Source organism: Cololabis saira, chromosome 13 (assembly GCF_033807715.1).
Source record: "Cololabis saira isolate AMF1-May2022 chromosome 13, fColSai1.1, whole genome shotgun sequence".
In the NCBI taxonomy this organism is placed as follows: domain Eukaryota; kingdom Metazoa; phylum Chordata; class Actinopteri; order Beloniformes; family Belonidae; genus Cololabis; species Cololabis saira.
In genome coordinates this window covers 22,513,609-22,537,574 of record NC_084599.1, presented here as the reverse complement: position 1 = coordinate 22,537,574, position 23,966 = coordinate 22,513,609, and the positions used below count along the sequence as shown (strand labels likewise).

The window sequence follows — 23,966 nt, the reverse complement described above, 5'->3', positions numbered from 1 at the left end:
GCGACTAGTCTACGTCTGGATGCTTTGATGGACAAATCCACCTGGCTATAGAGCCAACTCCACTCAATGCCTCATCAGTTTTACTCTGATGTTGTAAAACCTCTTCTTGTTTTACATCAGTCACATGATCAAGGGCTGTCTTGAACCCTTCACATGATCGAAATCAGTGCCACTGTCACATTTCCTCAGTAAATATAAGATACTATAACGGTTAGCTTAGTTTGCTCAGCTTGATTATAGTTTTCATGTCACATTTGTATGTACGTTTCTATTTAAAAGTAGCTAACAACACAGGAAATAAGCAAATATTTTTTTTAAAAACAACAAAAAAACAATTGCTTTAAGGACACTTTATGTAATATTTTCAAACTGCTTCCAACATTTTTTAGCCTTTCTTTTATATTTTCTTCAACTTTTACATTAAATTCCCATATCGGGCATATAATATAATGAGACAAGGAAAATATTTGTATATACATATACATATATAAACTGCATAAACATTTGAAAACTGATGCCATCATATCACATATCTTGGTTCATAGTAATAATGGATTTTAACAAGCAGATGTCAGTGTGCAGGTTTCCTCTGCTACTCTACACGCCGTCACGCCGTCACAGATGCTGGATGTTGAATTGTGCATTAATAAGAACCAGGATGGTTCTCTTTTCTTTGGCCAGGAAAATGTAACATCCATCCATCAATCCATCCATTTTATATACCCGCTTAATCCTTTTGCAGGGTCACGGGGGTCTGCTGGAGCCTATCCCAGCTCATCACAGGGGAGAGGCCGAGGTTACACCCTGGACAGGTCGCCAGTCCATCGCAGGGCCACGTATATAACGGTACAAACAACCAGACATACTCACACTCACACCTACGGGCAATTTAGAAGATGTCTCTGAGGTCCACATTGTCATTTATATCCTTCAAAAAATTGCTGAAAAAATATCTCATGTCCTAATTTCTCAATGTATTCTCTATTATGTATCCTTGTTTTCTTTTCATGTTTATAATTAGAGTTTTCCTATGTTTGTACATTTATTTTTCTGTTTACAGTAGATGACGGGAGTGGAACTCTGTACAAGCCCTCTGGGCTTCGTTCCCTCCTTGCACTATTTTTTAAATTGTGCTAAATAAATAAATACAAATACAATACTACGCATGTTTTTGCACGCAAACACGGGGAGAACATGCAAACTCCACACAGAAAGACCCCCGCTGGCCAGGTAGTCGAACCGGGAACCTTCTTGCTGTGAGGCAACAGTGCTAACCACCAAGCCAGTGCTGCCCTGAATGTAACATTATTTATTTTTATTTTTTTTAAGAAATAATAATCCAATAATCCATTTTCTCAGTGTTTCTGGGCCTTTGTAGCCATTGCAACTGCATGAATATTTTGATACAGTCTGCTGGCTTCACAGAAATCTCTGTGTCTTACACAGATAAGCTGCTCTTGGATGTTTTATACCCAGCCAAGATTTTTCTCAACCAGACTTTTTTGTTTTGGTGCTTGTGTCCCAACATTTTTAAAACCTTAATGAATATTTACTTCATGTATTCCAAGTATACTTGAAATAAATAAATGTTTATTTTCTGTGTTCATCAATCACTCACTTAATAGACAAAACCAGAAGTTGCTCTCACTCGGCCTCCAACATGTGTTTCCTTTGCATTGACAAGTGCGATCCTGCGTAGCTGGGCCAAAGCTGCTTGTCCCCCCCACTGGAGCTCCGGCACAGGACACTTTGAAGTGCTCAGGGCCCCCCACATGGAGAAAGCAGTTCTGCTGGTGCACCAGGGGACAGAGCCTTGAGGGTAGGAGGGGAGGGGCTGTCAGGATGAAAGACAGCGTTCTGGCAATCCAGCTGTTTGCTCTGCCAGCCCAGCTCTAAGGAACTAAAGAGTCAATATTTGGTGCTTTGTGTGTTTGGCTGAGTCAGACTCAGTCTTGAAAGAGCCAGTGAGGTTGCTCAACTGCCATTTTATCACTTTTGTGTTTCTTTAAATTTTTCATTCCCAGAAACTGAATAAAAAACACTTTATATCCTTAATACAGAGTAAAAATGTCCCGTAATTACCCAAGCTTTCCTTCATTGTTAATTAAAAGTAAAAGAAGCAATGATATGACAGCAGATCTGTGCGGTCTTGATCGGGATTTGTGTGAAAGGCTTTCTATGACGTCGTCTCCAGCATCTGGGAGCACTTGGAGGCTGGTGCTTTGATTGTGCTCGGAAGGTTTTGAAAGTCTCTGCCGCACCAGTGCAGTCTGGGACTCAATTAGCATACTTTGCTTTATTCTGTGTCACCAAGTAAAACAGACTTGCACGCATTGTACAGATATTGGTGATCTAATTAGAAAACAATGCTTGCTGATATATATCCGTGGTAAAGACATCTTTCCGCTTCCAAGTAAGTTTCATCAGTTGATAAAATATCAGTTGTAAAAAAGAGGAATACTAGCCTCTTTACTTATCTTAAAGGTCTTCATATTCTCATAATGAGCACACAGAATGTTTAACTTTGTTGTATCTTTTGTGCATGAAGAAGAAGTTAGATCATTGTCAAATTTGGTAGAGTTTGATGATTCAGTTTAGGGGTAAAGCAATGTTTGAAAATGGTAAAAGTCGCTTCAGGAATATTATCATTTGTGTTTACATTGCGTCCATTACATGCATGTATTTGTGTTAGGAGTCGCATGAAAAAGTGATGCACAGTGGGTTTGTGTGAAAGATCAGCATAGTCATCCAGCTGGCCTGAGGAATGTGAGTCCAACTGTCAGCCTGACCATCTTGTTTATGGCCTTACGCCCATGCTGGTCATGTTATTTACAGAAACAGACCCCGACTCTAAAGAAATATGGCGCTAATTCCTGAAATCAGTAACATTTAAGGCCCAGCAAGCGTTAAGAGCTGTGAAGAGGAATTGAGCTCAGAAAGACAATGTAAGGAAATGCTCTTAACTGGTGCAAATAAAAAGAATGATCTGGAACTGTAGATTTATTATGATGTTCCACGATATTACTGGTATTTTTCAGTAGATAGTCATCCCCTGGCAGGTACAGTAGTTTATCAGCATTTAGAGCCTGAGAAATTGTCAAGCATTTAATAAAGACCAGACGCAGGGCTAAAACAGAGTAAATAATGAAACAGGCAACTTCAAATGAATGCTGTTGTTGCAACATGATGTACAAATAAGCTACTGCTTGTTGAACATCTTGCCATGTGAGCAACCCAATGACTACAGCTTGTGAAATAGTCACAGGTTTTTTCTTTTCTTTTTTTTTAATTAAACTGCTATGACTGGACCTGGCGGTAAAGCGCTGCTTCTGTGCTCGTAGATTTGAGCGTTTGATCTTTCACCTGGGAACTTGGTGAACCGTGTTTGCTCATATCTGCTGCTTCGGACTGGCTCGTGATGTGGGGCAAAATATGTAGTTTATTCTTTACATTCGTTTACAAGAGTTATAGTTATGATTAGGCTTGTAGAGCAGTAATTTAGCAGTTTAAACTGCCCCTCGACAAACAGTGCTGTGTGTTATGAGCATGTTTCCACCACGTTTCCATGGTGAGCCATTCAAAAATCCTCTCTTATGTAATGGGAATCATCTTTTACCGGGTCGCAGCAATTTCCATCGCTACAGAATGTATCGAACCAATTGCAACAGGAAGGGAGCAGCTTTTGTCTGATATCTCGCAGGACTGTCCAAGAGCTACTTCAAGAAAACCAAGATGGCGGCAGAATTGCTATTTACATCTTGGATCAACAGGGTTTCCTATTCCTCTGCATGTCATTCTGCCTCTTTATGCCTTCCAGTATCATAAAGATGCAGGCTTTTCTGCCTCCGTTTGAGAAATTGTTGAATCCAAAAGGAACCAGACTAATTCTTTGCATAAAAGGGGCGCAAAACTATTAACATTTTTACTACAACGCTTGCAAATACATATAGGAAAAAACACATGAAAAAAACAAGGGGGAGTTCACAAAACAAGTGTTGTAGGCTCAAGTGGCAAGAGCAAGAGTCCCTCCCAAATCCAGAGTTTTCTCTCAGAGGTGTGACGTTTTCTTCAGTGTTTAAAAACTCTCAACTCTTGTTGACACGAGAACTCAGCAGGGATTTTAAGGCAAATTCGGGGAAACATCCAGTTTTGTAACCTGATGACTGTGAGGTTGTATGCAGCTGTCACTGAGCTCTCATTGAAATGAAATATGTCATCTTCATGTATGCAGTTGCAAACCAAGATACAATGAATGAAATGTTAAAATAAAATACCGTAGAATAAATATTGATAAACAGAAATTGATGAAAAAAATTGGCCAACTGGAATGCAGTATGGTGTATCCGAATTTTCCGCTGGATAGTTTCCCATCTAAATTACTATTAAGCTGCACTTGATGGTGAATCTTCATTAGTGTTGTGCACTCAAGAAATATAGAAAAGACTGCTGAAGATTACTAAAGGTAATACATTACCTCCTTTTTAAACTGCAACTCCCAGCATGCAAAATAACAGATGCTATTTGTTCAAAGTGAGTGTTAAATCAGAACATGAACATTAAGACATATTTCCATTCCTCTGGCATGCTATGACGTAAATAAACATTTGACTTTTGGGGTATAAAGTGGCTGCAGCAGCCACACCTTTTTGCCAGCAGGGCTATAAAAGCAGTGTTTCAGGTATGTAAGAGTTTCAATGCATTCCTGATCGTTGCTGCTGATGCGTGATAAGAGCCTTGCTTTGGGGTGATCCTTCTACTCTCAGCTAGAGTTGGCTGCAATGGCCTCTCGCTGAGAGAAGAAGAGTCATGCTATAACGTATGGCACAGTAATTGCTTTTAACAACTTGAAACTTCTTAAAGTGAGGTGGTGGAAAAAATGATCAAAACATCATCTGGTGATAAGATGCTGTAAAGACAGATAGTATGCCCTGTTTTAAGAACAGTGACAGCAGATAATGATAATCAGATGATAGTGAGGTTTATTTACATGATAAACATGAGAGACGGGTATGTCTTGCAAGTGACCACAGTCCTCGAGGGGTCTACAACACTCCTCAGGGCATTTAACGGTTGGAAGTTACGGCAGTTTCTACCTCCCAGCACCACCAGCTTTCACCTCCTTTGTTCCAGATCCACCCCGTCTGGACATTTCAGCCTTTCACCCTGTTTTTGAAAGTTGGAAAGGAAGTACGCCAAATATGAAGCATCTGTAGAGACTTGGTGGCAAGATAATGATTATCATTACCAAAACAACGATGAAAGATGTGCGGCTGTGAGTAATTCGATGATGTCAGTGAAAGACAATGAGAAGCTGGAGTGGGGAGAGGCAGATGTGCGCGCCCTAACCTGTGAAGCACAAGGATGAGGCTGAGGATAGCAAGGATGAAGGAAGACACGCAAATCTGAAGCTGAGCTTATCAAACAGTGCTATCTACGACTAGCTTTGAAATGTTTGCTCAGACACTGATCATTGTGATGTTTGGAGCCGTGTTGACTGACATGTTACAGAAAAACAAGTGGAAAAGGTACAAATAATGCTGGGATAAGTTAGGACAATTATAAAAAAAGAAAGATACCATATATTTTATTTTAAAACAGGGACACGTCAAAAACTAAGCAGAGCTTATGTGGGATTTTGAGATTAAATATAAAGAGGCGGCACAAATTTAATGAGGAAAATTATTATGATTCTGAATGTGGAGCCAAATCTGACACTTGTTTTTAGATTTTTTAAAGCTTTTTACTTTTTCTCAAGCAACTGTTAAAAGCACATCGACACATCAAGCCTTACAGATGCACACTGGTGTTGTCAATTTAAAAAAAAAAAGTTTTTTAAATCACAAAGTCTTCTATTCTTCCGGATATCCAAATGAATGGTGAAGTCCGAGTAGATAGCATGTAAAAGGGACTATCATTAGAGTGGGACAAAACATACTGTAAATCAATCTGTACGGAAAATGGCAAAAGCCTCTTTAGTCAAGAGTAATCTGGAGAAGGTCGGTGTATCATTGCCAAAATCTACAATAAAGAGACGTCTCCATGAATGTAAATAAAGACAGTTAACAAGCTGCAAACCAGTGGGAACGTTCAAGAACAGGAGAGCCAGACTGGACTATAAATTCTGAAAAAAATGTTCTGGATTCAGAATCGTTGGACAAATGAAAGCAAGATGAACTTGCATCAGTATGATGGCGAGAGAAAAGTTTGGAGAAGGAAAGGAACAGCTCAAATGTTTCAAACGTGGAGGAAACAGTGGTATGGCATGGTCATCATTGGTCATGTGACTGCCGATCGACAACACTGCTGAGACACAGATGATGAGATGATGCAGTTATTTACAATTTGTGGTAGTGCAAACTACTTCTTGGTTGATATGCTTTTTGGCAAAACAGTGTGAGTCACACTGTCCGTTTATGATTTGTCAAGAGCTACATGTTGCAGCAGTTTTCAAGTGTGTCTTTCTTTTCTCGAAAACTGAAACCATAAACACATAATGTACATGCACTGGTCAAAGTTTTAGGAGCGATAGTCATCAATCAAAAAGGGTTTATGACTTCATATAGTGTCAGGTTGTTTGAAGAAAGGAGGGTTTTTCATAAGTAAGATATCTAAAAACTGGTTTTAGCTTCTTAGTGTAAGTTATTTACAAAATGCTAAATGTAAAAAAAATAAATGCTGGCATTGATCTAAAGTCATAATCTGCTCATAAACAAGTAAGCCTCTCTCAGACCAAAATTCATTTCCAGATGTTTTAAGAGACAGTAGAGAGCTCCTGAAGAAATGAGACAACTTTTATTTCTAAAGAATGAAAAACAGATATATGGACATGTGACCTTTAACCTGAACGAAGTGGCACACACCAGGTATGCATGATAATTGGTGCGGCGTACTGTTAGCGTGAAAGAAGAAGCAAACAGCAGTCGTTTTATTGCTCTGCTTCACCTGGATTCCCTTCACCTGCTTTTAGAGCTTAAGAAGGCGGGAAGCCCTGTTTTACGTCCCTGGGTAGGACTTACAGTATCCAAATACCAAAAAGGAGAGCAAATAATATCTGTCTGAATAAAAGTTGGACTAGGGTGAGGTCATTTTTTACTTCACAAAAAAATGAAACAATGTGAAAGTGTTGGTGCCCCTCCAAGTCGTTCACCTTGTCGGGTACTTGACCTGTGCTAAGACTGTACCCCTCAGTGTTTATGTCTGTTTTTTTTGTTTTAAAATTATAGTAAAATAACACACTCTCCATTTCAGTTTCTATCAGTTTCAGTAAAGTCAGGTTTTCAGTAATGCTCCTCAACTTGGTTTTAATCATCCTTTTGAAAATGGTTTGAATTATATTGTGAGTATGCTGCCCTTTTGGTCCGATTAAAGTTTTCCGAGTTGAAATTCCTTTTCTTCTTGTATTGTTTGTCATTGTGTATGTGAGCAACCTTCTTTCGATTTACTTTAGCACCAGAAATTCAGCATGAAAATGCAAAATAAATTATAATCGTGACCTAGATATTTTTTTAAATTACATTCAAACTCCATGTTGTGTTTTTTTCCATGCATCCCTTACTTTTCTCATTATGAGACTTAAAAATCTCTCAAATTGCACCATTATCCAGCTCGACATAAACTCAGCACAGGTTTCTTTTTCTCTTCCGTTTCTCTCTTTTGAAGCCATGAAAGACTGACCACAAGTCTGACACAGGCGATGGCATAGACGCCATCTAAGTGTGCCAGTTAATTAAAGCTGTAGGCAAATGAGTGATAAAGGCTTTGCGGCTGACTTCATACTTGACATTCAACCTACCTCACAAGTTTAAAGGACGAAAATGGCACTTTCACCACATACAAAAACGCACGTCTAGAGAAACACCAGTACTTCAGCTTGTGTCTGTATGTGTCTTGCATCCACATGAAATCCATTCACATCAATAATGTTCCCATTATTCTCTGCATGCAAGATGCATCTGAAAATAATTATGAGGCCTTCTATTTCTACAGCTGTAGACAACTTCTTGGAATGCACTATTGCATTTTGATACAACATTTATTAATATATAATAATATGTGCAGATAGTTTCAGTTGGCTAACATAGAGCAGCCAAAATACTGTCATACCCATGTCGATAGATGAGACAGTATTTTTATGCATGTGTTTGTGTATAATGTGTGTTAAAAGTAAATGCTTTTGCAGCTGTTACCTGTTTCAAAGTATTTTTCTTTTTCACATCAACCAGAGTATTCTATAAGAATATGGTTTTCCATTACTAGAAGTGAAAAGACATGTGCAAGAAAAATGTACATACTTCACCCACATGGTGATGCTGTCTATAGTATAACTGTCTTCTGAGGATACACTGCCCTCTGTTGGAATAATGTAGATCAGTTCATGCTGGGAGGAGGTCCAACACTACGTGAAGGAAAACCCCAGATGCACAATTTTAACTGTGTGCATGTGTCCTGGTTCTTTAACTTCGTTGGTGCAGTGTTTTCTTTAGAGCTTCAAAGCGCTGCAAAGTTAACTAGCTTCCTGTCTGAGAGTTCGAGGGACAACCAACGCCAACAATAACGTACCGAAGAAGAGAAAAGAAAAATGTTGGATAAAGAGATGGAAAAGGATTAAGAAACAGGGGGAGCAGGAAACCAGTGTTACTACCACAAAGTGTTGAGCGCAGAGGCCCAGTCGTGTCAGCAGCAACAGGGTTCCAGCAAAACACCTGACAAAAAAAAGAGAAATGGGATGAGAGGGAGAGTCAATGTTCAGAATGATCACAAAAACATAGGACAAATAGACATTAAAAGAGATTGCACTGATTGGTCAAAAAGAAAAAGAAAAGAGAATAAGAGATCAGACATGCAGTAAATGTTTGTGAATTATTTTGTGTAGATTAGCAAATACCTAATTGAATATGACAGCAGGTATATGTGTGCACACTGTTAGGTTAAAGTCTTATGGGAATTAATAAGTCTGTTTCTTGAAGGAGCGCCCACTACATCCCCCCAGATCCCACCTCCACTGCCGGGGATGAAGTGTGTCTGTACGGTGGCCAGGTCCTCGGCAGCTTATCCCAGCTCAACCAGGCTCAGCGCTACCACCACTGCTGCTGTTAAGGGCTAGTTTCCTGTGCGCATTCCTTACCTCCCCGGCTGTGTTATTGTTGGCCCAGAAAGAAGGTTGCACAGCTGAGAGCTGGACAATAGATCTTTTTGGTGTTAGCTTGTTGTGCTATGTTGGAAGTTTGGCTAGATGGAGAGCGATATAAGTCTTGTCTCTCGACCTGTTTAAAACACCTGGATGGGCTGACTTTTCATTTTGTAGCCACAACCTTTGCTTTCACTGTTGGTTTCACTGCTGTTCTGATCCTGATATATCTCATGTAAGATCCTAAGTAGGGTTGCCACCTTTCAGAAATAGAAATAAAGGACGCCCTGATTTCAGCAGCGCAGGAGCCAAAAAAAAAGCCCCAAAACTTCTAAACTGAATAAAAATGTGTTTATTTTATATGAAAAAACTAAATGCTTTGATTTAAAGTTTAAAGTGCTTTAATAGCATTGAACTTGCATGACTGTACAGACAGACAACCATACTAGCAACTGAAATATCCTCCTATGCTATGTATGTCCACATCAGCCCAGATGTATAATATAGCCTACAGGTGAAGAATATGGTGTAAAAGTTAATTTATTTCAATAATTCAACTAGAATATGGTGTAAAAGTTAATTTATTTCAATAATTCAACTAGAATATGGTGTAAAAGTTAATTTATTTCAATAATTCAACTAGAATATGGTGTAAAAGTTAACTTATTTCAATAATTCAACTAGAATATGGTGTAAAAGTTAATTTATTTTAATAATTCAACTAGAATATGGTGTAAAAGTTAAGTTATTTCAATAATTCAACTAGAATATGGTGTAAAAGTTAATTTATTTCAATAATTCAAGTAGAATATGGTGTAAAAGTTAATTTATTTCAATAATTCAACTAGAATATGGTGTAAAAGTTAATTTATTTCAATAATTCAACTAGAATATGGTGTAAAAGTTCATTTATTTTAATAATTCAACTAGAATATGGTGTAAAAGTTAAGTTATTTCAATAATTCAACTAGAATATGGTGTAAAAGTTAATTTGTTTCAATAATTCAACTAGAATATGGTGTAAAAGTTAATTTATTTCAATAATTCAACTAGAATATGGTGTAAAAGTTAATGAAAATACGGTACAAATCGTGTCCCGTATTAGTTCAATACGGGACGCAACATTTTTTTCTCAAATAAAGGACAATTCCATATTTTACGGGACGGGTGGCAACCCTAATCCTAAGAAAGATCTATCTTCACAAAGTAACTGCTATGGCTCCTTATATGTGTAGCAAAGGTGCAGAGTCTGTATATGGTTTCGGGCTGGACCTGGGTTCCAGCAGTATTGTTTTGGCCGAAGGTAACCAAAGTGGCACAATTAATCTTCATGTGGATTATGACATGGGCCAGACACAGGCCACGCATTTTGAGGTGGGAACTGAATCTGATTACAGCATCTGTGTGGTGTGGATGAAAATGACCATAAGCAGTAGGCCAATTCTCCTGACCTAGGCCATATTTTGGTTACAGCAAGTGTTACATAAACTATAATGATCCCACAATCATCAAAGAGACCTGACTTTGGGTCAGTATTTGCTGTCTGGACTTCATGACGTTAATGAGCCATGCTTGACTTGGATTACTGCAAGCACTATGTGGACCACAACTGACCCAGACCTCATGAGGTGGGAGTTGACATGTATTATGGCACATCCTGTTTGAACATGCTAGATAGAGTTTATACAGTAAATTTAGTTTTATTGTAATAAAGGGAGCAAGAAAAGACACATTTTGTGACTTTTGTTTTGTTTGTTTTTTGTGGGTTTTTTATTATGTTTTGGGATTATTTTTTTGTCGTTGTTTGTTTGGGTTGAGGGTTCAGTTGTTTGGGTTGGGTTAAGGTCTGGAACTTCAAAACCTGGATTAAAAAATATATATATATATTGTTCTAGCTGTTTTAATCTAGATTTTCTGGTAAACTTTGGGATGTGTGTCAGTTTCATCCCATCTTTACCTGTTGGACAGCTAAAGACTAGTATTTGCCTCTAAGATTTTTTGGTATGCAGAGGAGTTCATGATCCACTTAATGGAGACAAAGTGCCCGGGTTCTGTGGCTGGAAAACAAACCCTGATCATCACACCTCCACTATCATGCTTGACACTGGTTATGAGGTGCTTCTGCTGATATGCTGTTTGGTTTTCACTTAACACTGCACTCAGCATTAAAGTTAAAAAGAAAAGAAAGAAAATTAGGTATGGTTTCACTTGTCTTTAAGATTTTTGTTTTCAAAATTCTTGTGGTTTGTGTTGTGCAGTTCTGCAAACCACACTTGTACGTTCATGTCCGTTTTAGACAGAAGAAGCTCTCTGTTGGCTACCCTTCCAAACAAAAATCCTTTTTTTCACTCATTTTTGTAATTCTGCTGTTACGTAGTTTAACATCTCAAACGCATATTAAAGGAGCATGAGGCCGGATTGTGGCAAGATTTATGAAAAAAATCCGTATACATTTTAAGTTTTCTAGTAATAATGAAGCGTTCCAAACCCAAAAGAATGAGCCCTCTAGTGTATCTCTCCTTTGCCTTGAACAGGCTGTGTGCTGCAAAATGTGCTGCAATTCGGTCCCGAATTTCCCGCGCTGGGCTGCGGATGTGACGTCACATGACGCTGCATGTGCGTTCTCCCCGTTCTCCCGTGCCGGCTTCACTGTTGGCTGCAGTACCCCCAACGGCCGTCGTGGTGAAGGGTGGCGCTAGAGAGTCTCATTTCTTAAAAGGAGCCTCATGCTCCTTTAAAGCCAGCAGGATCTCAGAGGTTAAGGGTTATTTTTTTAATCATTTTATTTTTGTATTTATTAATTGATCAGAGCATTGTATGGTATGACTTTGGTGTACATAACTCCTAAAAGCAGGGTGAAAAGTAACTTAAATTTAAATATTATTTATTATTATATTACTAATAGGCAGCACGGTGGCTTAGTGGTTAGCACTGTTGCCACACAGCAAGAAGGTTCAGAGGATAAAGTGGGTATAGATAATGGATGGATGGATATATTATTAAGACAGAAACAAAACAGAAACAAAAAGAAAAAAGGTAAGCGCAAAGGAAAAGGAACTAGACATTTTTTGAGGCTCATGTATATGCAAGGGCCCTGGTGTGATAATGAATCAATAAGATTGATCGATTGATGGATGGATGGATTCATTCATTCATTCATTCATTCATTCATCCATTGGCTGGGTATTACAAGCCTTATCAGCAAAACATCAGCAAGATAAAGGATGGCTGCAACAGCCAATCTCGGAAAACGTAATCTCCCCAACAGGAGAGCCAGCTAAAAGCCTACACTTGTTTGGTTGAAAAGTTGCCAACAGAACACACAGGCCTGTTAGGGGAATGTGCACAGATGGTAACCACCTTGTAATTTAAACCAAAAAAAGATACAAACATTATCTCATTTTAGAGCCAGGAATCAGTTCATTTTGTTTTATTTTGTCTCAGTTAAATTGTTACAGATGTTGGGTTTTTTTTTAGATTTGGAGTGTGTGGGGTATTTAATTTGTACCAAACTGATCAAATCAGTGCTGTACCATGGGGCAAATAACACAATGATGACTCATAAGGAAGTCTATTAATTGCATAAGTATACCCCAAGAGTATGAGAGAGTAGTAAAAAAAGGGACAGCACACATGCCCTAGGTGGGTGCCAATGCACATTCATGCTATGACAGCATGTTGCTGCAGGCTTGTGGGTATCCTTGTGTGAGCCATCAGGAAACAGGTTCTCCTGGAGGTATGAGGAGATGAAAAGCATTAGTTGCGGCGTGTGAAAAAAAACAACAGCTGGCTGTCCCACATATGCAATTACAAAGCACACCCAGGTGAAGGGAAAATGTCTTTCCTCACTTTAGAGATGATATCACAAATAACACAGCCACGTTTCTCTAACAAGGATCTTATCATAACTTCTGTGGTGTAACTTTTACAAAGTCTAAACATAAATGGTTCATAACTGATCAGTCACACATACAGTATATTTCAGGAAATGGTACGAAACTGGCTTGTAATACCATTTGCATAGGAGGAAGCCATGCACACTTAAAGGGAAACCCTGTATTAGTTTGAATATGTGCAACCAGACAAGGAAATGTTTAGGCTTCATTGAAATGACACAGTATGACTCTTTGAAAACAGGTGGAGCCCTGTTATCGTCTGGAATCCAGAAAAGGAAAAACTCTGTTCCTGTTGGATTACTGGTAGCACAAATATATGGTTACACTGAATATCCTTCACACAATTTCCTCAAGGCTTTACTGTCTGTATTCTAGAGTAACACACTCAGAACAGACAGAATTGTTTTTTCAGTGTCTGAGCAGAGGTGATCAGGTCTTTAAATGCATATGTGTGGACTAACCCCTCTCAATTTTTCTCTTGACCTATAAAGGGATTAAAGATTATGAGGTATCTACCAATCATTCCTTAGATTATTGCATGCACACCTGCATAGCCAATGCACCTCCAGGTAAACAGCTTGGCTATACCTTTTTAACATGGTCATTATATATCTGTGTGAGAAAATTACCAATTAACATGCAACATAACTTCACATGGCTGTCGGTTTTATAATTTGACACCAAAATCCATAGCTTTAGTGTATTTGCAAATAGCTACAAAGGAGAGTTTATATTTCTCTGTCACTCTGAGTAATACTTTAGTATGATTAGTATGGAAGGCAGCGTCATGTGAGCATACTTGTAAATGTTATCAGCATTCCCAGTGCGACCTCTCATCGATAAATGCTATGAGTAACAGTGTGTTCCTCAGACTGTTTTTTATCTCCACATGCTTGCCTGTGTTTTCTTACTCTTTAAGGTGCAGAGGCGGTTTTAGATCAGGTTGTTCAGCAGGTCATCCTCAAATTGGAGAGGTGGTGGTTGGATCCAGGGTTTCTCAAGCCCATGTGTTACCCTTCAGCTATTAGCCCATACATCTGAGAATAAACAGTTTAGGATGCAACAATCTATGAATACAATTTGTATTGATAAAAGCAATTTGGTTGTCAGTAAGAATAACACTCAGCAAATCTATATGTAAAAGTTATTTTACCAAATGCAGTCTAAGTTTTTTATGATAAAAAAGTATGAACATGATCATAAGTTTAGGATGAGAAGTTGTTAAAGCTGTATCACAAAACACAAAAGATTTTTGATTTATATTTTTTTTTAAAGCTATATTTCAGCCGTTTCCTTCAGACCTCTCGGGAAACTGTTTGGTACATCTTCAGTATTCTGATGAAAGCTTTAATGACCTACATGACTTTTCAGCAATTTTCACATCATTGTTCATCTCTGAAAGCGAGTCAAACACAATTAATCTCAAAACAGGTGTTGGATTAAGAGTGACATTTTGATCAAATCAATAATGAGACACAAGCCTATGAATGAGAGACATTACCAAACCCCCAGATTGCTGCCCTTTGGAAGGCGATGCTGGACTGCTCCTCCGGGGTGGGGAGCTGTGGATGGGGGAGATGGCTGGGGTGGCATCCCCCTTCTGTTGCAGAGGGTTCCATGTGATGGTGTTTCCTCGCTGTACTCCGTCCTCAGCCTTATGTTATTTTAATCAGTTCTCTGGTTGGGGGCAGTTTATTGTAAACTTGAAATCAAATTAGTGTTTATTATATGTGCATGTATGTGGTCCGGGGCCGTTCAATTTGCTGGTTTTCACAAGGAAATGCCTTGGTTGATGTATAAATAAAGATTCAAATAAAATTATTATACTTGAATTTTTTTACATGTATTTTTTGAAACATTCTCCAGGTCTTCAGGGATTGTCCTTGTCATGTTTGGTCTTTCACGTAAGGTTTAGTGACAGTATAAAGCCAAGTAAGATGATGAGGAAGATGACAACTAGCGCTTCTTCCTCACTGAGCAGGAGCTGAGCAAGGCGTCAAACAGACTCCTCCCCCTCCTCCTCCAGCTCCTCCCCCTCCTCCTCCTCCTCCTCCTCCAGCTCCTCCCCCTCCTCCTCCTCCTCCTCCTCCAGCTCCTCCAGCTCCTCCAGCTCCTCCTCCTCCTCCTCCTCCAGCTCCTCCTCCTCCAGCTCCTCCCCTCCTCCTCCAGCTGGGGAGGAAGTGGTAGCCTAGAGGTGGGCTTGGGTCTGGAGGACCCAGGTTCAAGTCCCCAGGATGGCAACCAAGATAAACCACTTTGGGCCCCTGAGCAAGGCCATTCACACTAATTGCTCCCCGGGTGCCAGAATAATGGCAGCCCACTGCTCCTAGTGAAACTAGTGATGGGTTAAAAGCAGAGGACAAATTTAGGTGTATTTCCATGTATACTGACAAATAATGAGATTATTAGGACCCGAGCACTTACAGTGTGAAGGCCCTATTGTATCTGTAGGATTTTTTTTCTGTTTTTCTCGTTTTTTTATTACATTTTTTTTTTTTTTTTTTTTTCCGACGAAATGAGGGCCTTTTGCCCCCCTAAACATGAAGTCACCTAATTTTGCACACAAGCCAGGCCTGGCGAAAAATTTGATATTTAATGGTTTGCATTAATGGGCGTGGCCTAATGGCTCAACAGCGCCCCCTAGAAAACTTTGTGCCTCAAGCCCCACAATACGGTTTGACGTACATGCACAAAAATCGGAACACACCTGTATCATGTTGCAACTTAAAGGTATAGTCTGTAATGTTGGAGAGCTAGCAAGATTTGAAAGTGGCACCTCCTCTAAGCCCCACCCCCTCCTCCCCCTCCCGTCAGCGCTCCGTCCAAAGCCACGCCCCCACAAACTTTGGGGAACGCGCATTTGCAGGAGTCGAGTTTTCCAGGACATTTTGGACAGCACATTTTCAACAAAACTACCCCATGTCTCATTCACCTGTAAGCGAGGCCGGTTTTAGGGGGGGCAGGGGTGGGCTGTGCCCACCCAAACGTGCGTCCTGCCCACCCAATCAAAGTTATGGGGATCCTTTATTTTTTTTATAATTTAATTTTTTTATAAATATAAAAAAATATCACAGAATATCTGTACCGTTTCTGATTGGGTGGGCACTGCGCATCATTTTTAGACACAACAATGAACGCATACCGCAAAAGTTGTGTCTCGGCGGAGGGACCCGACGTCCCAGCAAAATGAGCACAACAGAGAAGTTCAGAACAGCACACAGAGCACACACTGATGGCTGATTTATGGTTCCGCGTCACACCAACGCAGAATGGTGCGCGTCGCCGCGTACCCTACGCTGTAGGCTACGCTGTACCCTACGGCGTAGCCGTGGCTCCAGAGCCTGCACGGCACCGCAGCGCACCGCCACCCGCACCAGCGCTCTCCGCCCTTGCCGGGATGGAGACGCCTCCATCCCCATGGACCCCCATACTGGGGAGATGGTCGTTTTCTGCGCCATTCTTCAGCAAACGAGACTCGAGTGTGTGAAGTTTTCCGGCAAGATTTTCGACGTGACGAGTGCGCGCATGGGACAAAGGAGGGCGTGGGCGGGACTTAAAATAAAGGCATCTGATTGGTTCTTCCCCCCCTGCCAATCCTCTGGTCCTCTGACCAATCCGTGCCACTTGGTGTGCAAAAAACAGATTGGTCAGAGTTTTTACAGGATTAAAGCTGTCAGAGAGGTCGGATTTTTTTCTTTCCTTTTTCTGAACACATTATTCACTGGCTACTCTCAGGATGGAAGGACCATTTCACCCAGTATAACAATAAATGTTTTTGAATACAATCACAGACTATACCTTTAAAGAAAAATGTCTTGGCGCCATGGCCAAAACCGAACAGGAAATCGGCCATTTTTAATTAATCGTGTAATTTTGGCGCAATTTATGCCATTACTTCGGCCGCTTCTTCGCCCGAACCGTAACGTGCACCCAGGTGTGTTATACATCAAAATGTGCGTCTCGACCCTGCGACGTTGCGCCTTACTTTTCTCAGTCAAAAGCGTTACCGTGGCGACAATAGACGCCAAAAAGCGTGCCCCCCCCCTTCATCTGATTGGTCCATATTTGATAGTCCCTACTTTCTGCCATAACTTTTGAATGGTTTGACATAAAGACTTGTGGGTGGTGTCATCGGACTCGGTTTTGACTCCTTGGACATAATTGGTGCAGATTAGCCCCGCCACTTCTTCTGATTGGTCAATATTTGATAGTTCCTACTTTCGGCCATAACCTTTGAATGGTTTGATATAGAGAGTCGTGGGTAGTGTCATCCGCTAAATGTCCAGGCCTGAAGAATCTACATGCAAGTCATACAAGCTTCCACTGCAGCACACCTGAACGTGCACAAGGGTGCGAGGGCCTGTTCATCGCTGCTTGCGGCTTTAATTATTATTATTATTATTATTAGCTCCTCCCCCCTCCCCCTCCTCCAGCTCCTCCTCCTCCTCCTCCAGCTCCTCCCCCCTCCCCCTCCTCCAGCTCCTCCTCCTCCTCCTCCTCCTCCTCCTCCTCCTCCTCCTCCTCCTCCTCCTCCAGCTCCTCCTCCTCCTCCTCCTCCTCCAGCTCCTCCTCCTCCTCCTCCAGCTCCTCACCCTTTGGGCGCTGGTCGTTTAGCATCCCCATCACAGCAGAGCGGGCAGGTAAGCGGCACATCCGTGCTGTAATATGCAGCATTTGATGCCTTTTGCTTGTTTCGACTCTGAAGTGAGATGTCATGTTAGAGCTCGATGCTCAGCTCGACTCCGTTAGTGGGATATCATGTGAGAGGTGCTTCAGACAGGTTTCCTCGGATCAGCTGTCAGTGTGCTGCGTGGATGTTGTTTTTTTTTTTTGTTGCAATTTTTTATTATCAAGCTGACGAAGTTGTGTCCCCGGAGAAACAGCCCTGTATTCCTTGGTTCCAGTTCCGTCTGCAGCTCGTCTCGGTTGGTTGCGTCGACGCTTTGCCTTGTGTATTGCCTAATAATCAATATACCTGTCAGTGTGGCTCTATAGTCGGCAGGACTCATTCTCAAACCAGAGTCCAAAAACTGGCCTAGGGAGAGGATTTTAATGCTGGCAGCTTCTTTGCTTATTTATTTATTTGTTTTTGTTTTCTTTAATAGACTATTAATTTTCAATAGGGATATGTGTTTTTAAAAGCCTGCGATTCCACATGCGCACAAGAATGTCATATTCAGATGGGTTTGATTTTTTTTAGGAAACACGTGGTGGCTCGTACCTGAATCAGGACACCGCGTTTGCTCTAATATTTGTTTTTGAGATTTCTAGTATTGTGATAATATTGTTGTTCCTGTGCTTTCCTTTGCCTGGTCAACTCAGTTTTTTTTTGAAGGCAAGGCAAGTTTATTTGTATAGCACAATTCAACACAATTCAAAGTGCTTTACATCAACATTAAAAGCGGCAAGTCACAATTAAACAGTAAATAACAAATAAAATGAAATAAAATGATAAGAAAAGAGGTAAAATAATAAAAACCACAAGTTGTTAAAAAGTAAGGGCAGTAGAGTACAGCAGGTACACATCTCTTTCTTAAAATGGCAAAAATTACGTTTCTATACGGTCAAAACGTACAAAGACCGGGTCAAATACAGTATTACAAAAGTAATCTGTATCAATTTGTACGTTGAATTATTAAACCAAGGGAGAGGATTGAACAGGTGCCACCTTTCTCCCTTTGAAATGTAATAACTTTCTAAACTTACTTTCATTAGTTGTATTCATGAAAAATGAATTAATTGATGAAAATTAAATGTGGTAGATAAGTTGGTCATGTAAACCATCCCTATAGCAGCGGTAGTGGTATATACAGTGTTGAGGGTCTCAGGTGTTTTGCATAAGTGTGAAAAGGGCATGAATGATTTAGGAAGGTGTGTCTGCTTGAGAGCCCAGGACTGTTCTCCTGCTCACTTCTGCTCCGTCTCTTCAGGATGGAGGCCCTGTTAAATCAGTGGTTGTGGCAGGAGGAGTACTGGCTTCCTCCTGGTTTCCACTGGCAGGACATGGACACAAAGGAGCATGGAGGTCACTTTCCTCGGCCCAGGGATCTCATCTACACCCTGCCACTGGCCTTTGGCTTCATAGCATCCAGATATGTCTTCGAGAGGTGAGCTTGAAATTGATGGAAAATCATTATGTCAACAATATTTGCTTAGCTCACTGTTAACTTATCAGTTTTTCTAAATTTGTGCTTGACTTGCCATGGTCATGCTGGCTGCCTGTTAAGCTACCTGCATCACTCAGGGCTCCCATAGATGGAGGGTGTGGATCAGACATGCAGTCAGAGTCATGCATCATGAGAAGAATGCTTTAGCAGCTGACTGTGTGAAACTCCTGTCTTCTGCTTCAAGATCCAGGCTTACAAAATATTATGTGCATGTGTGTGTGATTGAGGGAAATAACTGAATGCATTGATGGCAGTAGAGCCTTTGTATCAAAGTGGGCTCAGAGCAAGTAAACTTTCTGATGCTGCGCTGGTTCACTTCACTCAGTAAAGCCTGTGTACCATTTCCAGCGAGCTGTCAGGGCGAAAAGACTTCTGTGATTTAATGTAAATTCCCACGAGTGGTTGTTATGCCAGACTGATAATGTGTCTGGAGAATTTGTTGGAAAATGTCTGAGTACTTCTCCAATGACGACAATAGAGAATTAAATCTTATCTTATAAGTGTTAAAAGACGGGGCATAACTGATAACTGTATTTGTGTTATGCATATTTTAGTAACAGGTGATGGGTTTAGCTACTCTTCAATACTTATCATTTTGCTTAAGATCTCAGTTTAGTTCATTGATGATGAGAATTAGATTTTTCTTGTGCTGCTGATGATCAAAGATCCATTTTCAGTGTTCTGCAGTTTTACTCAGAGAGCTCAGACTAATCTATGTTAAGATCACTGAACTAGTTCTACTTTGTATTACTCATGTAGGGGGTATGTTATTGTCACTGGTTTAGCACATGCCCACGGATGCTTTCTGTAAACGAACCCATTTTTGGGTTGAAATAGTTGAAAAGTTCTGTCATTCGGGAGCTAGCAGAGTAGAGTTGCTGCTCCTCCACTTCAAAAGGAGCCAGGAAGGTTTTTTGTGCATGTCCTACTGTGAGAAGCCAGGTCCAGGACACATTGAAGATGTTATATCTCTCAGTTGTGTCGCGGGTGCTTCAGTATTCCCCTGGAAGGGCTAGAGGGTGTGTCTCCAGACTGGGAAGTCTGAGCTTCTGCTTAGGCGGCCGACCTAAACTCCGATCAGCGGTAGTAAATGGATCAGTAATATCGAGGTATGACAGTCACATGGCGAGTTCTGCAGGTGACAGGTAAGGTGTTGATGGCGACCAGGTGGAGAGACATGATGGTTGAACAGATACATTTTCTTCTATCAGTTTCAACATCATCTCTGCTGATGCTAAAAGATTACATGAATCATTATTTGAACCTCTATCAGGTGTTTATATATATACATCCTTTATTTAACCAGGTAAAAAACTAATTGAGATTAAAACCTCTTTTTCAAGAGTGACCTGGCCAAAATGGCAGCATAAAAAGAATAAAACAATACATACAAACACAGACAGTCAGTCACACATTCTGGGGAAACAATAGTAAAACAATGGTAAAATTTACACAACGGGGCAGTCGCAAGAACCGAGAGAGCTAATTTCTCTGTCTTTTAAAATTGATTTAAATTTACCCAAGGATACAAGCTCAACCAATTTCAAGTCCTTCTGCGCACGTTGCCCAAGTTGAGGGGGCATTTTTACCCAGTTCAGTTCTGGCTCTCGGGACCTGCATCTGAATAAAGTTCTGTGAGCGCAGGCCGTAATGGCTGACGTTTCTACACATGTGCACGCACAAATATGTAGGGAGACGTCCCAAAATAGATTTGTAAATAAAAGTCAGCCAGTGGGAGAGTCTACGGACAGGCAAAGAAGGACAATTGGCAGCAGCATACAAAAAACAGTGATGTACCTGATAGCTGCAACCGGTGATAAAACGCAAAGCACAATGATACACGGTATCTAATTTTTTTAAATACTGCTCAGGAGCGTTCATAAAAAGCAGATCGCCATAGTCCAACAAGGGTAAAAAAGTTGTTTATATACAACATTATTAACATGGTGGGAGTATGTGTAGTCTTACTGGTTGAAAATGGACAGGGCAGCTTCAGGGTGAGTCTCAGCTGGAAGGTGATAAAGGTATGTCTTGGTTCAATCACCTCACACTATAGACGTTTTGTGGGGAGGTAGCAGTGTGTGTGTTTTTGATGTTACTGTAACCAGACACTGTGTGTTTCTCTTTGTAAAGCCACACTGACCTTCTCATTCTCTCTGATCTTTCCCTCGGCGCCCACTTCGAGATGTTTATCTCTGGGACAGAGTTACACGCGTGATTCTGAATGTCAGCATGCGTGCGTGCATGCATGCATGCATGCACGCATGCACGCATTTACCAAAACATGTTGCGTGCTCAGACACACTTGTATTGTCTTCCTTTTTTCAGTCGCTCCGTCTGTCTGCTCTCTGTAACACTTGCACAGAGATCAAGTGTCTTCTGATACCATATCAGCTAAGGACAAAGGCTATCAAGCCAAATGTCACAATACACCCATGAAAGCGGCTCCACAAGCTGCCGGGAGCCGCGGTATCTTGTTTCCATGCTCCATACTGTACTGAGTTTGAATTACGCTGGACAGCTGCTAATGCCGTTCCACATTAATCCGGCCAGAATCATATCCTGAGATAAACAGCCTTGCTGTACTGCCTGTATTAGTTTGGAAAATAGATCTTTTATTCCTTTTCTCTGCTGTTTTCTCTCTGTTCAGGATCATCGCTGTCCCCTTAAGCAAATGTTTAGGTGTGAAGGAACGGATTCGGATTCGAGCGCCATCTGTCCCGAAGCTGGAATCCTTCTACAAGCAGAACAGTCGACAGCCTTCGCAAGTTTGTATTTCTCTTCGTTCTGGGTCACGTCTGACACTCATGTGGGCACAGGACCTGTCAGTCAGATTTTATTTTTAATAACGATAAAAAAATATCCTTGTTGGTTGAAAATACAGGGACAATGCACATGCCTTAAACATGTGTAATATATGCTTTATAGATATTACAAAGTCATCCTATTTAGGCACTAAGTGAACAGGAGATTGCATGGCTTAACACGGAAGACAGGTGTAAGCAAAATAAGATGCTGCATCTTAATCTGATTTCTGCTCGCTTATATGATTATAATTGCTCTCTGATGTGATCGTGTCAGTATGAACCTGCTCGTGGTGACACGTGGAGGAAATCAAACTGTATGAGTTCTTACCTAGAGGCCTGTCACTTAAAATCTTTCTCCCTTTGTGTGTAATCAGGAATGAAACAAAGGGAAGTTCCCACCCGTTAATGCAAAAATGTGGGTGGTTACGTACATTAGCAGGAAGTAAAATAATGGTGTGAGTGCTTCTAACACAGTTCCATGTGTGTCGGTGTGCTTGCATGATTGCTGAAAAGCACAAATGCGTAGCTCTTTTTTTATGTCTGTGAGTTCAGAACAAGGAGCCGTTGATAAAACAGAAGTCCCTCAGAATTGCATTGAGTCTAAGTGATTCATGTGTGCAAAAATAAAGATAAAAGTAAGAAGAATTCAATTATTAGATATGAAACAATATTTTTTTCTTTTTTTTATTTGACAATTTGAAAATACAAAAACAAATCATGAAGAGAACATTCCTTGTTTTTTTTTCTTCCACCAAGGATCCTTCTGTACATGACATTCCTCGAAGACAACATAAAGGTAGACTTGCAAGAAGAATCTCTCTAAATCTATTTGACTAATTTGCCATTCTTAACTGGTGGAAGTTGAGATAAAATGTAATTTTTGTTTCTGGATTTTTTGTTTAATTCCCCCGCCTAGTGATACGGACAGGACGAACATGCAATCTGAACTGAAATATGTTCTTTAAGTTTCCAAAAAATAGCCTAAGGTTTGCCTGTATTGCTTCGCTTGTCGCCTTTTATCACTGTCAGTTCCTCTTGTGGCTCTACACATCAGAATCCATTCATCGGTTAGTTCATCTCTGGATTTGTGTGGAACCAGACTAACCAAGTGTGCATCACTAGTTTTTAATAAACAGGTGCAGGCATGCAACAGAGTTCAGATTCTCATGAAAACTCTTCTATTGCCTCTTGGTTTCGTTCTGGCAGCACAACACTGGCGTTTCTGTGCTGACAAGCAGGGTTGTGTAAATGTCAAGACAAGATATGACCTGACTTGATTAAATTACATTTTCACTGCTCATGGATTCCAGTTTATTGTTGACTGCTTCTTCTGTATGTGCAAGCATGTCTGCACAGTATGTCCGTGCACATGTACATATTGCTTCATTTTTGCCTTTGTGCCACAACTTATTTGCAAACCCTCCATTTCCATGTGGCCTGAGCGAACAGCTGCCTCCTTTGTTGTTTTGCCATGTAAATTGAAGGCCACTAACATATGGGGAAACAGCCAACGTACATTTACATCTGAAATGTAGGTGCTGTCTGTGTGGTTTGGGGGTCCCTCTGCTTGGGATCATATTTGAGTTTTTAATACAATTTAAGTGTGATACCTTATAGACAGTTGAGCCAATTAAAAGGATGGAGGTGTTACTGTTTTTGCTTCAACAACACAGCTAAGTTTCAGCTAATGGAAGGACCTTTCAGCAGTAACAGAGGCCTGTGAACTCTCAGTGTGCAGAGAGTTAGACACACCACACTGATGGAAGTCTTGTTACTGAGTCAGCAACAGAGCACAAATGGATTGATTAAGTACACGTCTGTAGGACTGCTACATGTTCACTATGAACCTTGTTCCGTTTTGTTATAACCATTCAGCAACACAACTGTCAGGAAACTCCATGGGGAGCTGAATGAGGCCGGGTAAATCCTATTTGCAAAGTTGTGCTTACATACTGTGTTTGTGTGTGTC

General features: G+C 40.6%; 1 protein-coding gene across 3 annotated transcripts in view; it reads left to right on the top strand.

The window, feature by feature from the left end:
- The first annotated feature begins 811 nt into the window (after nt 1-811).
- cers4a (ceramide synthase 4a) overlaps nt 812-23,966 on the top strand; it is a 34,009-nt gene continuing 10,854 nt past the window's right edge. Inside the window, exons 1-3 of one of the 3 annotated variants that reach the window (XM_061738317.1) lie at nt 812-846; nt 18,954-19,130; nt 21,841-21,958. In XM_061738317.1, the coding sequence (XP_061594301.1) occupies nt 18,955-19,130; nt 21,841-21,958 (294 nt within the window). In that variant the 5' untranslated portion in view covers nt 812-846; nt 18,954. Of the gene's footprint in view, nt 847-17,625; nt 17,664-17,789; nt 17,949-18,953; nt 19,131-21,840; nt 21,959-23,966 lie in introns of those variants that run through there. The other 2 variants (XM_061738315.1, XM_061738316.1) reach the window with 2 other exon arrangements.